General features: G+C 38.4%; 3 protein-coding genes across 3 annotated transcripts; 1 reads left to right on the top strand and 2 right to left on the bottom strand.

Annotated features, from left to right (window-relative positions):
* Positions 1-971: 971 nt before the first annotated feature.
* zbtb8os (zinc finger and BTB domain containing 8 opposite strand) lies at positions 972-4591 on the bottom strand. The gene is made up of 7 exons (XM_079261771.1): positions 4423-4591; positions 4172-4196; positions 3962-4083; positions 3610-3692; positions 2307-2359; positions 1882-1918; positions 972-1782 (listed from the first exon to the last, which is right to left on the bottom strand). Exons 1-7 carry the CDS (start codon positions 4502-4504, stop codon positions 1696-1698), a joined length of 489 nt encoding a protein of 162 aa, XP_079117897.1. The 5' UTR covers positions 4505-4591; the 3' UTR covers positions 972-1695.
* Positions 4592-5071: 480 nt separating this feature from the next.
* On the top strand, positions 5072-9473 carry LOC306772936 (histone-binding protein RBBP4). Its single transcript, XM_079262597.1, has 11 exons — positions 5072-5198; positions 5663-5810; positions 5889-6034; positions 6144-6317; positions 6420-6535; positions 6661-6821; positions 6911-7037; positions 7144-7221; positions 8811-8945; positions 9047-9157; positions 9333-9473. Exons 1-11 carry the CDS (start codon positions 5183-5185, stop codon positions 9393-9395), a joined length of 1275 nt encoding a protein of 424 aa, XP_079118723.1. The 5' UTR covers positions 5072-5182; the 3' UTR covers positions 9396-9473.
* A 519-nt stretch (positions 9474-9992) lies between these two features.
* On the bottom strand, positions 9993-11894 carry LOC306772937 (syncoilin-like). The gene is made up of 5 exons (XM_079262598.1): positions 11795-11894; positions 11117-11599; positions 10409-10819; positions 10199-10323; positions 9993-10125 (listed from the first exon to the last, which is right to left on the bottom strand). The coding sequence occupies exons 2-5, from the start codon at positions 11591-11593 to the stop codon at positions 10032-10034; spliced, it is 1107 nt and encodes a 368-aa protein (XP_079118724.1). The 5' UTR covers positions 11594-11599; positions 11795-11894; the 3' UTR covers positions 9993-10031.
* Between the last annotated feature and the right edge of the window lie 2807 nt (positions 11895-14701).

The raw sequence follows: 14701 nt of genomic DNA, 5'->3' as shown, positions 1-14701 counted from the left end.
CTACTGTTATGTTATTTTTCAGAAAACCTTTTAAAGCTTAAAGAGTTCTTAAGTCTCAGATATTTAAACTCTGCAAACACCTTGGAGATCAGTGATCTGACCTGATCAGATGTTCTTGGTGATGCAGAAGGTTGATTTTTGCTGCCATTTTACTTAAAGACCTCACCAACAATCAAATATTCACCAGCTATATAAAAAAATTTTTTTATTCATTCACATTTAAGTGATACTAAGTTTTGATTTTATGTTCCTGTAATTTTTGCCAATAGTTTTGAAAGTACCTCAGCAACTTATTTTAACTTTTTGTTTTTGCTTTTCTTACCTTTTAAATGTGTAGCTTCTAAGATTGTAACTAGACAAATATGCCTTTAATATTCATTGAAAATAATAGTTGATCACAAGCTTAAACAAGTTCTATGATACAAGTTCAGTATTATGTTGATTACGGTAAGTTTTTTTAATCTTGCATTTGTTGATTTATAGCAGAGGATTTGCAGGGATTGTGCTCATTTGGCCTCTCCCAAGTGGCTTGGTTTTTGCATGGAGTTTGAAGGCTTAACCTGATGAAACAGGTTCATCAAGAGCCTCCTTTGCTTGCCAAGGACATGCAATCTCAAATTAATCATGCACTACAGAAAGTACCTTTAATTTAATGCTGTTTAACTTAATGCTTTTAAAAACCCAAAAAATGTGGAAATGCTTGTTATCCTCACGTTGGCTTGGCATGCTGGCTCAACAGTCCTTCATTGAAGTATATGTGTGTGCTGCTTCAAACAGCTGCAAAATAGCAGTCAAGGCACAGTTGTTTCAAATATGCTGATTTATGACAATTTACATCATGAGTTGTGGATATGTATGTACTTTTTGGTTAATATGCTTATTAGGAATAAATATGTAATAGGTTGTAAATTATTTTTATTCCTTATATCCCCCAGAACAACCACACTTCTAAAAAATATTTAAGTGACATTAATTTATTAAATTTCAAGCACCAGTAACCTTTGAAACTAACTCCCTATAAAAAAAAAAAACTAAAAAAAAAACATTGGTAGTTTTATTAGCAGTGATTTAGAAAGCACTTACACAAATTTAAAAGAATTCATAAATAATACCAGTAATACAACAAAAACAAACGGAGCAGATAGTTGTACTACAAACCAAAATCCTTTTATTCCAAATCACTATTTAACTCAATAATGACTTAAGCAGGGGTGTATAGTTCTGATCTTTGAGGGCCACAATCCTGCAGGTTTTCAAGGTACCCCAGCTCCAACACACCTGACTTAAATCAATGTGTCATTGCGCAGAAGCTCAATAGTGGCTAGATCCATTGGATGTGAGTCCGGTGTGTTGAAGCAGAGATAAATCGAAAATCTGCAGGATAGCGGCCCTTGAGGATCGAATCTGGATATTCCTGACTTAAAGTAATCACAAGATGCTTTTAAAAAATATGCCTCCTTCCTCTCACTCACTTATCAATATTGAAAGTTTCTGATTATATCTGAATTAATGGTTCTCATAATTAATAAAAATAATATATTCAAATTAAATATACAAGACAACTGATTAGTACACAGTTCTCTAATGACAGAAAAAAAATGTAATCAGTGCTTTACATGCATTAAAATTGCAGTGTGTATTTTCCAGATTCATTGATTCAGCAGTTTGAGGTACGTTCATTTCCTAGACGTTTCCTCAGATATCAACAATGGCAAATATTTCTGGTTTTTCTTTATCATGGATCTGCATTGCTGAATATGTGATGGCCTTCACTTCAGTTCCCTAAAATGACAAAACAAGACACAAAAGGATAAATAGACTTAAAAAAAACTACCTTTTATTATCAAATTATGTAGAAAGTCCTTTGTGTCACCGGCTTACCTGTGGATGCTTGGCCAGAGAAAATTCTTCACCCCATCTTCATGAAAAAACACAAGGAATCAGGATAAATTGTTGATAAGTTCAGTTTTTCCTCTTTGGTTAAAGAAATAATTTAAAACTGAAACTCAAACCCCAATGAGTTCTTCAATAGTCAATCCAATAATTGCATAAATAATACATTTTTGAATAGTGTATACTGCTTTAAGATGCCCATATATATTTCAGACGTTACCCATCAAGAGATGTGTAAAACTGATAAAGTACAATCCATAGTTACAGGATTTTTTAACCTATAAATACCTGCAACAATACGATATTAAAGAAACTTTTTTAGAGGAAAAAATATTGCATTTAAACTACAGATTATTTGTAAATGAAGTGAAGCCCCCGAAATTACAGCAAATTTGTTGTGTCAGCAAACTTACCCAATGGAGCGAATCCGGAAATGCATTCTGTCAATATGCAAAACTTTGACCTCCTACAGAAACACACAACACAAATCTGAGTACAATAATAATGTGATAAATAGATAAATAAATGACAAGAAAGTAAAAGTCAACTCAAAACAATTTTTGCATCCTCTACCCTTTTGAGGAACTGATTATAATGGTAAATGACAAGACAAAAATGAAACAATTTATTGGAGTTTAAAGTTAGAATATATGTGTTTTGCAATATAAATTGTGTGTGTTCAAATAAAAATTTTTAGAAAAATGGACAACTAAAACAAAACAAGTAATATCAATCAAAAAAGTACAAAAAAAACATTTGAATGAATTTAATGAATTAAGACTCTAGTTTGGGACAAGAAAATAGCATTAGTGTAAAAAAAAAAAAAAAAAAAAAAATATATATATATATATATATATATAATTTTCTAAACCGCTTAATCCAAAAAAGGGCCACACAGAGACGAACAACCACTCATGCTCACACTCACTCCTATGGACTCCTAGAGTAACCAATCAACCTAACATGCATGTCTTTGGACGGTGGGAGGAAGCCGGAGTACCCAAAGAGAACCCACGCATACATGGGGAGAACGGGAGAACATGCAAATATTGTTTTATTTATATGTGTGTATATATATATATATATATATATATATAGAGCTGTTATGCTATCAAGAACAAACCATGAAATGTGACAATAACGTATTTTATGTAAATAGATTTAACGAGCACTTATTAGTGATTTTAATGTGAAGTAGGATGCATGTGATACACAGCTTTAAAGTGTGAGCTGCGGAGCTTAGGCAAGCAAAGCTCCAAAATGAGAAATGACACCAGACGTGACACGTAAGCAGTGAAATCAGACCTTGATCTCTTTAGTGGAGTTATATTTTAAGACTCTAAAGCACCATAAAAGTGTGCAAAGTGGAAAGATTTTGAGTTTATACAGGTGAAGAAGGCACAGATATACTGTAAGATGTTTACTGTTATCATAAAGGAGGCCACATACTGTAGGCCCAGCACCATCTCTAAATATGGTTTTAGAAGAATTCTTAGATCTGAGTTTAAATCAGACTGGATGCATATTAGCACCACGACCGAACAGCTTCATTTTTTAATAACTTATGTTTTTATCTATGTAGTCATGACATTTATAAGTGATAGACAGGGAAAAGTTAGAGCAGGTCTCAAAATGAACTAGAAAGAAAGGCCTGTCAATCACACACAGTAATGGCAACCATGTGTCAGACATACAATATGTGACCAGCATACTTACCCTGGGGACAAAGAAGAGATCTGCACTAAACTTATATAACCAGTCATCTAAGAAGTGGAAGAGAAGAGACTCCATGTCCTCACCTATTGAACCAAACATGCACACATGGGATTAAAGTTAAACAAGATATGATAAAATACAATTATTAGCCCAAATGTTAAAATCACTAACAGGCAAACAAATGCTGATTGTCTGATAACAAACACATGTGTAAATAGCTTACTTCACTAATGGAAAACCATGAACCAACGCATGCACACTGTCACTGACCACATACACTTCTTCTTTGTATGCTCTGGTGGTTGTGGTCAGGTAGAGAAAAGTGTGGATGCTGCTTGTGTTGTGTCCTCACCCTCTGATTCTACTTCTACAGTATCAATGGGTTCCACTGTTTCTGTGTCTGTCATATAGCCAAACATCCCCATAGCACACTGCTCAAAGGCTTCCTCCAAAGAGTCTCCCCAGGAGTGAATTCTTACAAGGGAAAAATATGTCTGGATTAACAGGTCACCACTGAACATTGACATTATGAGTCTGCTTAAGCAGGATAACCCACACTTACTGTACATCTGCTGTATGATCCAGGTCTGAAATAACAAAACGCGAGGTGTCACTGTTGATCAACTGAATAATTAGTCTTTTTGACACTCTGTTAATATAAATATTATATATAGCATCTGATTGATGTAAAAAAAAAAATGAAGTTCAGTCTAATGCTCACATATATGTAGCAATGACGTCAAGTCGCAGTTATTTAAACTTTAGCAAGTTTAGCGTCACAACCAAGCTAGCATGAGTTTTACGACTTCTTACATTCGTATTTCTTGTTTATCGGCGGGTATTTTGATTTGATGACTTTCTGTGCTTCTGTCAGGTCTAGCTGACGGTCGTCCATTGTAGCTGTAAGTTTATCCAAAGTTTAAAATAAAGACCGATTCCACCTAAACCATGTTGCTGTGCGAGGAAGTAAAACAGGCTGCATTCACGGTGCATCGAAAGTAGGAATCTAGAAATCTAAATCACGAAATTGAATCCATTCGGTATTAGGAAACGATTGCTGTCTTTTAACGACTGTTTCTCTGCTGTTATCAACAAACACTCTGTAGCATTAATGTTTGTTATTAACTGTAAAAAGGTCTAAATGTTTTTAACTTTATTTCTAGTATTTTAAATTATTTTCACAACGAATGAAAGGTATTGCGTATTTTTTACACTGCTGTCTAAACATTTTTGTGACATAAATCGATCAAATTTGGTATAAGAAACCTTAACTAAGTTGCAGACAAAGAAATTGGACTTCATGCAACGTTTGTCTACGTTTTTCTTACATGGAAGCCCATAAATACTGAGTTTCCAGTTGGCATTAAATGCAACACACACCCATCTTGAAAGAAGGCGGATCCGGATGTAATGTTGCGTCGTAGCAACGACTTCCTGTCGGCTTTTGCGATCGCTGGTTGGCCAGTCGCGTTCTATGGAGTTGGCGCCATTGTGAGGCTACGTGCTGTCTTTTGAGCGCTCTCCCTGAAAATACTTGCTTTATTGTCATCACTATCTATTTAACAACGGCATAATGGCCGATAAAGACGGTAAGAGCGCCATTTCTTTCAGGCAGAATACTGGATGTGGATGCTTGCTAAGCATAATTCAGGTGAACCGGTGGTCGTTGGCGCGCCAGCCAGCATCTCATTGTTAAGGCAACACGCTAGGTGCTAGCTTGTGCTAATGCTAGCTGCTACCGGTGTGACCACATTGGGACAGTAGATTTGTTTATGGCGAATGCGCTGTTTTATTTAAATTCAGATGTCATTTAAGAGTATTAGGTTTAGTCTTCAGTAAGCTAGCTTCAGCATGGTGTTATTCCTGTATTTACAAAGGGAAATAAACCAAAAACCTTTAGACATAGCCTTTCAATTTATCAAAAATACTTTACTGACGTAGCTTAAGTATTGATCAGCTATTGTAGGCTTAGTTCATATTAACTCGTGATTTGTTTTGTTTTAAGTATAATTGAGTTATGACATTGTGTTGCGTGAATATGTTTAATTTGCAGCTGCGTTTGATGATGCTGTGGAAGAAAGGGTGATCAATGAGGAGTACAAGATATGGAAGAAAAACACCCCTTTTCTCTATGACTTGGTCATGACCCATGCCCTGGAGTGGCCCAGCCTGACTGCTCAGTGGCTTCCAGATGTCACCAGGTGAGAAGGGGGATACATTACAACTTCACAGGTATTCATATTTAGACATAAAAACAACTGTCACACCTCTCACTGCAGACCAGAGGGAAAGGACTACAGTGTGCACAGGCTGGTTCTGGGAACACACACCTCTGATGAACAGAATCATCTCGTTATCGCCAGCGTTCAGCTCCCAAATGATGATGCTCAGTTCGATGCCTCACACTATGACAGCGAGAAAGGAGGTGAGGGATAATTAGAAGTCTACAGCGTTTGTGTATTGCATATTCTTGAAAGGGTATTTGCATGCTATATGGTATTAGAATAAATGTTTAATGATGACATTTGTTTCAGAATTTGGAGGCTTTGGCTCTGTAAGTGGAAAAATAGAGATTGAGATCAAGATCAACCATGAGGGAGAAGTGAACAGAGCCCGTTACATGCCCCAGAATCCTTGCATCATTGCCACCAAGACACCAACCAGCGATGTGTTGGTCTTTGATTACACAAAGCACCCCTCCAAACCTGGTAGGCTTTTTAATCAACACTATTCAGGAGTTTTAAAAGGACAAAAAAAATCTGCAAGTGTTGTTATTGTTGAAACTGTGCACGATTATGTTTCTGTTAAAGATCCTTCAGGGGAATGCACCCCAGACCTCCGTCTCAGGGGCCACCAGAAGGAGGGCTATGGCCTATCCTGGAACCCAAACCTCAGCGGATGCCTCCTCAGTGCTTCTGATGACCATGTAGGAAATTGTTATTGTTCTATCCACTTTCTGTTTTTTTATGTATATACCATCATATACTTTTTATTGATGTTTCAAATCTTCCCTTATCTATTGTAATGCATCTCCATCTCTACATTCATCAGACTATTTGCCTGTGGGATATCAGTACAGTACCCAAGGAAGGTAAAATCGTGGATGCCAAGACAATCTTCACAGGCCACACTGCTGTTGTGGAGGACGTCTCTTGGCATCTGCTCCACGAATCACTGTTTGGCTCTGTGGCAGATGACCAGAAACTCATGATGTAAGGGTGCTTGAGAGATTTTTCACGGAAAACAAGTTGTTTATTTTCAGCCTCTCTAAACAGATGGTGCTTTTGTCTGCCTCAAACAGCTGGGACACACGGTCCAACAACACCTCCAAGCCCAGCCATGCAGTGGACGCCCACACCGCTGAAGTCAACTGCTTGTCTTTCAATCCCTACAGCGAGTTCATCCTGGCCACTGGCTCTGCTGATAAGGTGGGGCTGCTCTCTATAGAAACTTTTTTTTATAATATGTTTTTGTAGTTTTTCTGGTTTATACTTATTAAATTATGCTGGTTGTTGTGTATATGTGTGTGTTTAGACTGTGGCTCTTTGGGACCTGAGGAACCTGAAGCTGAAACTCCACTCATTTGAATCTCATAAGGACGAGATCTTCCAGGTAAGGCACAATGTTGTACTTGAATTCTATAAGTATGTACCAGTTTATCTGGATTTATATTCCGAACCCTGCCTTGTTCAAAATATTGGCATAAACATGTATCTAAATATTTTAGTTGCAGAGTTTGGTCTCCACTCATCCCATCTGCAGACTGATCTGTTCTGTTTTACAATTTAGTTTCTATTTTTTTTGTCACTCTTGTCCTGTGGAGGAGACTTGTCATAAGATTGCAAGCTTGTACAGGATCTGTTTTGCAACCTCCAGTGAGTTGTAAAAGAACAGTAGTCGGAGCTCCATCTGCTGCCAGTTCTGGTTAAAGAGGTTCGAGGAAGCAAGCTGTAGCCCAACATGCTAGAATTTGTTGCAGGATGGGAAAGAATTAAAGAAAAAAATATTGGTTCATGTTGTTGGTTCTTCTCTGTCGTTTTTGAGCGGTGTGACCTCAAATATGACCTCAAATTGAAATCCCAATTAATTAAATAGGTTACATTGAATGCAATTAATTAGAAATTATTTCAGTATAATTTTATTTTTAGCCTCCATAACTAACTGAATTTTTTTTATTGCTAATATTTCCATATTGGAAGAGCAGATATTAAAAGACACACACTACAAAACTTTTGCCATTTTTCCCATCACATGTCCCCCTCAGTGGCTAATTTGACATCCATCTTGCATCCTACCTGACCTGTTAGCTCTCTTTAGCCAGCAAAATACAGTCTGGTGACGAGTCTTGTTTTATCCTTTCCCCTCTTTTAATATTTTTCTTGCGTTTCTTTGCTGAATCAGCGACATTGCGTGTTCAAAAGCCAGCTCCATGAATCTAAACTTTGCCACAATGTCATTATGGCGTCCTGGATGGAAAAGTTGTAAAGTGCGGTTTCTCAGCCTTAGGGTGATGGTGATTAGCAGCGGCTCTAGAAATGCACATGATCGATGTCACTCTGTCATCAAAAAAGTCAAGGACGCTGAGTTTTAGAGTTGGAAAGTTACGTAATTAGTCTTTAATAAGTGAAGAAAAAAATACGGTTAAAATATATATCATCATGTAATATATTTATTGCAATAAAGAACAATAACATTTTCAAACTATTTAAATAACATGAACAAGATTACATTGATTATTCATTCTGAATGCCAGTTTTGATTAATTTCCCAGCCCTAATACTTGTCAGGAATTTTAAGTGATATACTAGAACAGATTTTGTGATGTACTAAATTTTTCCGACCAGTTGTGTTGACCAGTTTTTCATTTCTCAAAGTCTTGAATACTTAGCGATGCCACCTCCTTATTTGCTTTGTATTTGGAGAGATGGTGCATTTATATATTTTCGTTCTATATTTTTTGTTTTCTGTTTGAACCCCTCCAAAGCTGTTTCAGTAACAAAGCATCAGCTGTAGGTGGATGACTGTATAGGAAGTATGGTTAAGTGATTTCTTTGGGATTAATGTAAGCTTTGAAATTGCCCCTGTTATTCAACATCCACTTTAAAGCTTCCATATATAACCCGTCACTTATTTTAGGTCTCTAAACAAACAGCGGGCAGACAACTTTTTCAACTTTAAACCCCATAATTTGTTCCTTACAGGTTCAGTGGTCTCCTCATAACGAAACCATCTTGGCCTCCAGTGGCACAGACAGGCGGCTCAACGTCTGGGACCTCAGTAAGATCGGAGAGGAGCAGTCACCGGAGGATGCTGAGGATGGCCCTCCTGAGCTGCTGGTGAGTGATAACAGTGGATTGTACCCTCACTTGGTTGGTATTTTTAGGAAAAAAAAAATTTAACATGGCATTATAATTTGTTCTATGAAATGCTTTTTTAGTTCATCCACGGTGGACACACAGCTAAAATCTCAGACTTCTCTTGGAACCCCAATGAGCCATGGGTCATCTGCTCTGTATCAGAGGACAACATCATGCAAGTGTGGCAGATGGTGAGAAATTAATGAAAGACTTGTCCTATTGAGTGATTTTTCTTCTTCTTTTTTTTAATGAGGAATTTGACATTTTGTAACATAAGTGATACCAATAAATAAACACTCAATGAACAAAAAGGTTTACACAGAACAACACAGTAAATGTGTCTTGTGGAAATTGTGTCTTCCAAAGGCTGAAAATATCTACAACGACGAGGACCCAGAGGGTGCTGCAGATTCAGAGGTGCAGGCATAAGTCCAGTCTTCATGCCTCTTCTTTTGACCTGCTTGTTAAAAATGGATCAGTCTCCCAGTGCTGGTTGTGGAAGCAGTAAAGGTTTAAAATATACTTTGGGCAGCAGTGTTTTGTAGAAGAAGAAAATAAAATACTGAGCTCTCATCGTGTCATGAATTAATTTAAAATAACATGTTTTTTTGTTTTTTTTTCATTTTTAATCTTTAGTTTTTCCAATCACAACTGGCTCGTAATGAAACCATCCCAGACCCGTGTGTTGTCATTCAGGTTTGCGTTTTTATGGGTTTTATTACTTTGTTGTGCAGAAAACCTCTTATGTTCAATTTCTAAGGCAACTGTACATACCGTACGTAGGTTTTACCTTTTTTATTTGCTTGATATTTGTAGTATAAATTGTCCAGGTTTGTGCTGTCATTTGTATGTGTCCCCCCTTTTTATTTTTCTCTGCATTATGTTTCTCTGCTGCATCTGATCTCTTGTGTACTTAAGTATATTCATAATAAAAATATTTACAGTAAAGCTGTACACTTTTTTTTCTTGGCAATGCATTTACAGGTTAAGTTGCATGGAAGAGTAATATGCTGTCAAATACAATCTGTAGGAGTACAAATAAGCAGCCTGCAAAAATAGCAATTTTTAACTAAATATGTTAGAAGTGCGAGGGTTCAGTCTGACGTGTGAATGCTGTTGGCCTTCATCTGTGGCAGCGTTGCTGGATTCATCCATACCTCTGTAAGACAACGATGTAAATTATCCAGTTGTCACAGTTGAACGTAAAATGAAAAGGATTATTGTAAAATTACCTCAGAAATGTGAGTTCTGTTACAAGACCATCCTTCAGATCCTCTAAATTCTCCTTAGACCTTGTTTGGACTTCAAATTCACTTTGTAGTTCGCTCAGAGTTTCTTTTAGTTTTTCAACAGTCTCCTGTTGAAATTTGGAGGATGTTGGGTTAGTGTTGCAACACATCCTCTATTTTTAAAAAAAAATTTTGTCTCATGATTTATTGTACCTTGTAATGTGCCATGCCCTCATCTCTCTCTGTCTTCATCAGATCAATCTTCTTTTCTAGACAGAATCTCTGCAACTCCAGTCTCTGTATGTCCTCTCTTAGGGGCCCCAGGCTGGCTCTTAGGTCCACTGCTTGCTCCCTGAAGTTTCTCAAGGCTTCCTCCCCAAACTGCCTCCTCTTCAGCAGGGCTAAGAGGCGAGGCTCATACCAGCTCTCCAGTGTCTTCATGCTGCCACTGAGCCTCCTCTGCAGTCTGATAGAAGCCTGCCGGCACTGACTGACATCGCTCATGGCTCGGGGCCTGCAGGACCTAGAGGACTGATCCCTGAGTGAGTTGAGCTGGTTCTGGTGGGAAACCTGAAGCTGGATCAAGTCCTGGGTTAGACTTTGGATGTGGGCCTGGAGCTCCTCCTATAACCACATGTAAAACAACACTGATGCCATTACAAAGTATAGTTATTTGCAGTTTGTTGATGTTTTCATGTGAAGTTATCAACATAATTATCGTCTGCCTGCAAAACATCCTTTCAGAAACTTTTAGGCAGAGTGTAAATTTCATGGTAGGTAATGATCTTTATTTGCATTTTGTTAACCACATACATTGCCCTTTGTTTTATGCAAATGATAACCAAGAATTGTTGGTTTCTTAACTGAAAATAATAACAAATGTGCAGAACACAGTTTTAATCTTACTGTAAGAGTCCATACCTGTGTAACGGCAAACTGAGCCACCTCATACTCCTGTGCAGCAAGCTTCATTTGGCTCTGGATGCCCTCTCGAGCTGCAGCAAACAGTTTCCTCTTCACCTGCTGCACCTCCTCATAAACAGAAATATAATCCAGTTGAGCCAGTGTGAGCAGCTTCTGCATCTCCTCCAGCTTTCCTCTAAGGTGCTCCACAACCTGCTGCATCGGTTTCTGCAGGCCAATGAACTCTTGTATCATCTCATCTCGCTGCTTCTCCAGACGAGACACCTGTTGGATGCAGTGCTCAAAAAACTGTCCCAGCATTTCAATGTCAGCCTGATCCACCTTTAGCGTACACTGCTGACTGCCTTCGTGCATTGGGAAGGCAGTCTCTGTTTCAGTGTCACAGTAGCTGCTTTCTGAGACATCGGCCATATGTGAGCCCTCCATAGATGCGTCTTTCCCATCCTCTGCTGATAGTTGACTTTGATCGTCCATGACAAGCTAAGACACAAGTTGACTCGTTAATCAACATTAACTGATGAGATTGTGGTTTTGATCAGTCAATAATCTCTTCACAGGTTATTTGCATGATTAACGCCTACTCTTGGAATAGTTGCTAAGCTGATGAAATTAATTATCAAGAACTATGTACTCTACCAATGATTAACAGTTCAAATCATCACATATTTGACTTACTTCTCTGGAGATGGCTGATCGGGCAAATGTTTCGACAGTGAAGATCACAGCTTGTTTTCAGCTTTCAGTCCTTTGCTGTGTGTGTCTCCAGGAAAACAGAGGCACATTTTGTGTTTAAAAATAACACTGGAGGCACTGAAACTCTATCTAAGACTCCATCACACCCTCACATGGGATCACAAACTGTGCCAGGTAGCAAACTGGCCTACATGCTCTGGATGTATCAGTTGGTACATGTTTGGACCAGCTTGGGTGCCACAGAGGGTTATATTTATAAAGTTGACAGCTTGCTTCTATGTGTATATTAGTAGGAAGTGACATCACGGTATATAGCAACAAATTCCCCCAGCTTTCAACCAAAAAAAAAACATCTGACATCCTTGCAATTTTATAATGTTAGCATGTCTATGAACCCAGTGTTTAACTTAGCTGTGTGTAAGGTTATAGACAAACATTTGTTTGAAGAGTTTTGCATGCTGTCCATCAAACTTCTTCCGGACAAATAGAAGCAGCCACGTACAATGAGGAACTTTATGGAAGAGTCTAAATATGGGAGAGGAGCAGTGTTAAATGAATGTTTTCTAAAGCAACACATAAATTACTATGTAGAAATACCTAAAAGGACAGTGTTAATTCAGGATGTTTTTACATTAATATTATGTGCTGCAATGGTGCATCATTTTCACTAATTTGGTTACATTGGATTAGTTGTACCATTGTGTGAAAGCCAAGTTTGGTGATTTTTTTTTTCTAAACAGAAACAATATGTTTAAGAAAATATACACTTTCTAATATAATACATGATGATGTGATGATAGATAATATGATAATAGATATGACAAGAATATCGTAATATGATCATTAGAAAAAACAATATTCCCAACATTAGATATAATCCAGTTTAATTCAGAGCAATGTTTGCTCAGAAAAATAATTTGATTTTACTTTTTGCGCCTGTCTTGCTCTTGTTGTTCCCTCTTTTCACCACTAGATGGCCTCACAACACTGACCGCTGCTTCTCGCTACTACCTGATCGCGCGCCCTGCCTCCTCCTCCAGGTAGGATCTGCAGGTTCGCGGCACTTAACTCTTTATTTCGTCTCTTTGCGTCAGTGGAGTCTCCGTAGACTAAAACAGCACCTGACAGCAGAGGAACACTTTAAAAACAGATATCTTTCAAAGGTGGAGGCTGAACCGGCGCAGTCAAACAAATCCCAAAGTTTTGCTGAAGCACTTCAAGCGCGCGGAAGTTTTCACGGAAATGGTTCACCTGAAGTTTCTCCACGGACGCTGAAAAAGTTTGGAGTTGGAGAGGAAGGACGCACCAGGGAGACGCTTCAGATGGAGAGAGGGTCAATCAGTCCATCTGGATAAAGTTTCTAAAGGTATGATTAGCGCTTTGTTTCTAGTTATAAACACAAGTATAGGAAACTGTGATTCTTACCCTCAAGCCTCATAGATTTGATAATTATTGATTTAGTTTCCCCCCCCCCCCCCCAGTAAAGAAAATTGCAGAAGAAATTTTCTTGCGCAAGAGTTGGGCTACATTGAGAAACGACTTTTTGAACATTTATGTTGTTTATTTGGCTCCAATATAAACACAAGTTTTACATTTAAGTCACAACAGCAGCCTTCATCAGAGATGTGCTCTGCTTAAAAAAAAGTGTTGCGCAAACCTGATGGCAGAAGGTTGTCGCATTCAAGCATGCAGAAAAATCCAAGTTTTAAAAGGTTTGCTCAGTCTGGCCTTGAGGGATCCTAAGCAGAGGTAATATAATACCCATAGTGCTTCTTTCAGCTTATGACAATGACTACTACTGTTTCCCGTCACTGACTTAACTAGAAAGAACTGACACTTGGTTTAATCTATTCCAGTCAATAATAACTTGTATGCACTGCTTGTTCATTAACGTGACAGAGATGACCACCTTAGGATCTCTTCCAGGAACCCATTTTTCTTTGTTTGCTGCATTTATTGGAGTTTGAGCAGGAGCCAACCTCCAAATCGAAGCTTTTCACAAAACTCTGCAGCATTTCCAGTTGGTGAAGGTTTTTATTTTCACTTCTGGGGCTTCTGCTTTACCGCTGACACTCTCTGGTAGGTGAGGCTGAGACAGGGCCATTTGTTTAGAAAGGGTGTGTCACATATTGGTGTTCCTTCTTCATAAGGCTGCTGTGCCAAGGCTTGTACCCATGGAGATTACAGGTGTGTTTTGTAAGCACGACTATGGTAGAGCCTGGTGGGGAGCCTAGGTTGAAGCTGAAGATCCAGGTGGGCATTCAGCTTGAGTTGAGGTGATAACAGAGTGAATGCACATGTTGGGAATTTTTACTGGGGAGGCTGAAAGCGCTATCTTGTCTTGTGAAACTGCAGTCACGTAGGTCCAACATTTCATTTGTTTGCTGTCTTCACCATGAGCTGGCTCAGTGGAGGAAAGGTCAGAACCGCTGGTTGTGAAGAGGCAACAAGAGGAACAATCAATGTTGCAACAGACGCATGGCTGAGTGATGTCTGAGTGTCATGGTGACCTGCAGCGAGGATATGCCTGACACATGAGCGGGGAAACAGTAGGTGATTAATCACAGGGATTGCATGATGAGTAACTCATCAATCGATCCTTATCAACCCTTTGAAAAAAGAATTGATTGACTGTAAGGATGAAGAAGTTCATGTACATATGTGTTAACAGAGTGTAGAAACACCCATAGATAATATATTTTGTCGTGTATCTGGGGATTCTCATTGGCACCCCTCTGAATCTCGTACTCTGTTAATCCTACATTGCATTTTCCTCTGCTGTGGGCCACTCAGGCGACTCTCAGACTGAGCAAGCTTCCAATTCAAAGTAGTTTTGGTTTGAGTTGAACAGAGCCACAATGATGCCAGGATGTATTTTAAAACCTGAAT

This window comes from Telmatherina bonti (assembly GCF_933228915.1).
Source record: "Telmatherina bonti genome assembly, chromosome: 22".
In the NCBI taxonomy this organism is placed as follows: domain Eukaryota; kingdom Metazoa; phylum Chordata; class Actinopteri; order Atheriniformes; family Telmatherinidae; genus Telmatherina; species Telmatherina bonti.
This window is presented reverse-complemented; position numbering and strand designations above follow the sequence as displayed.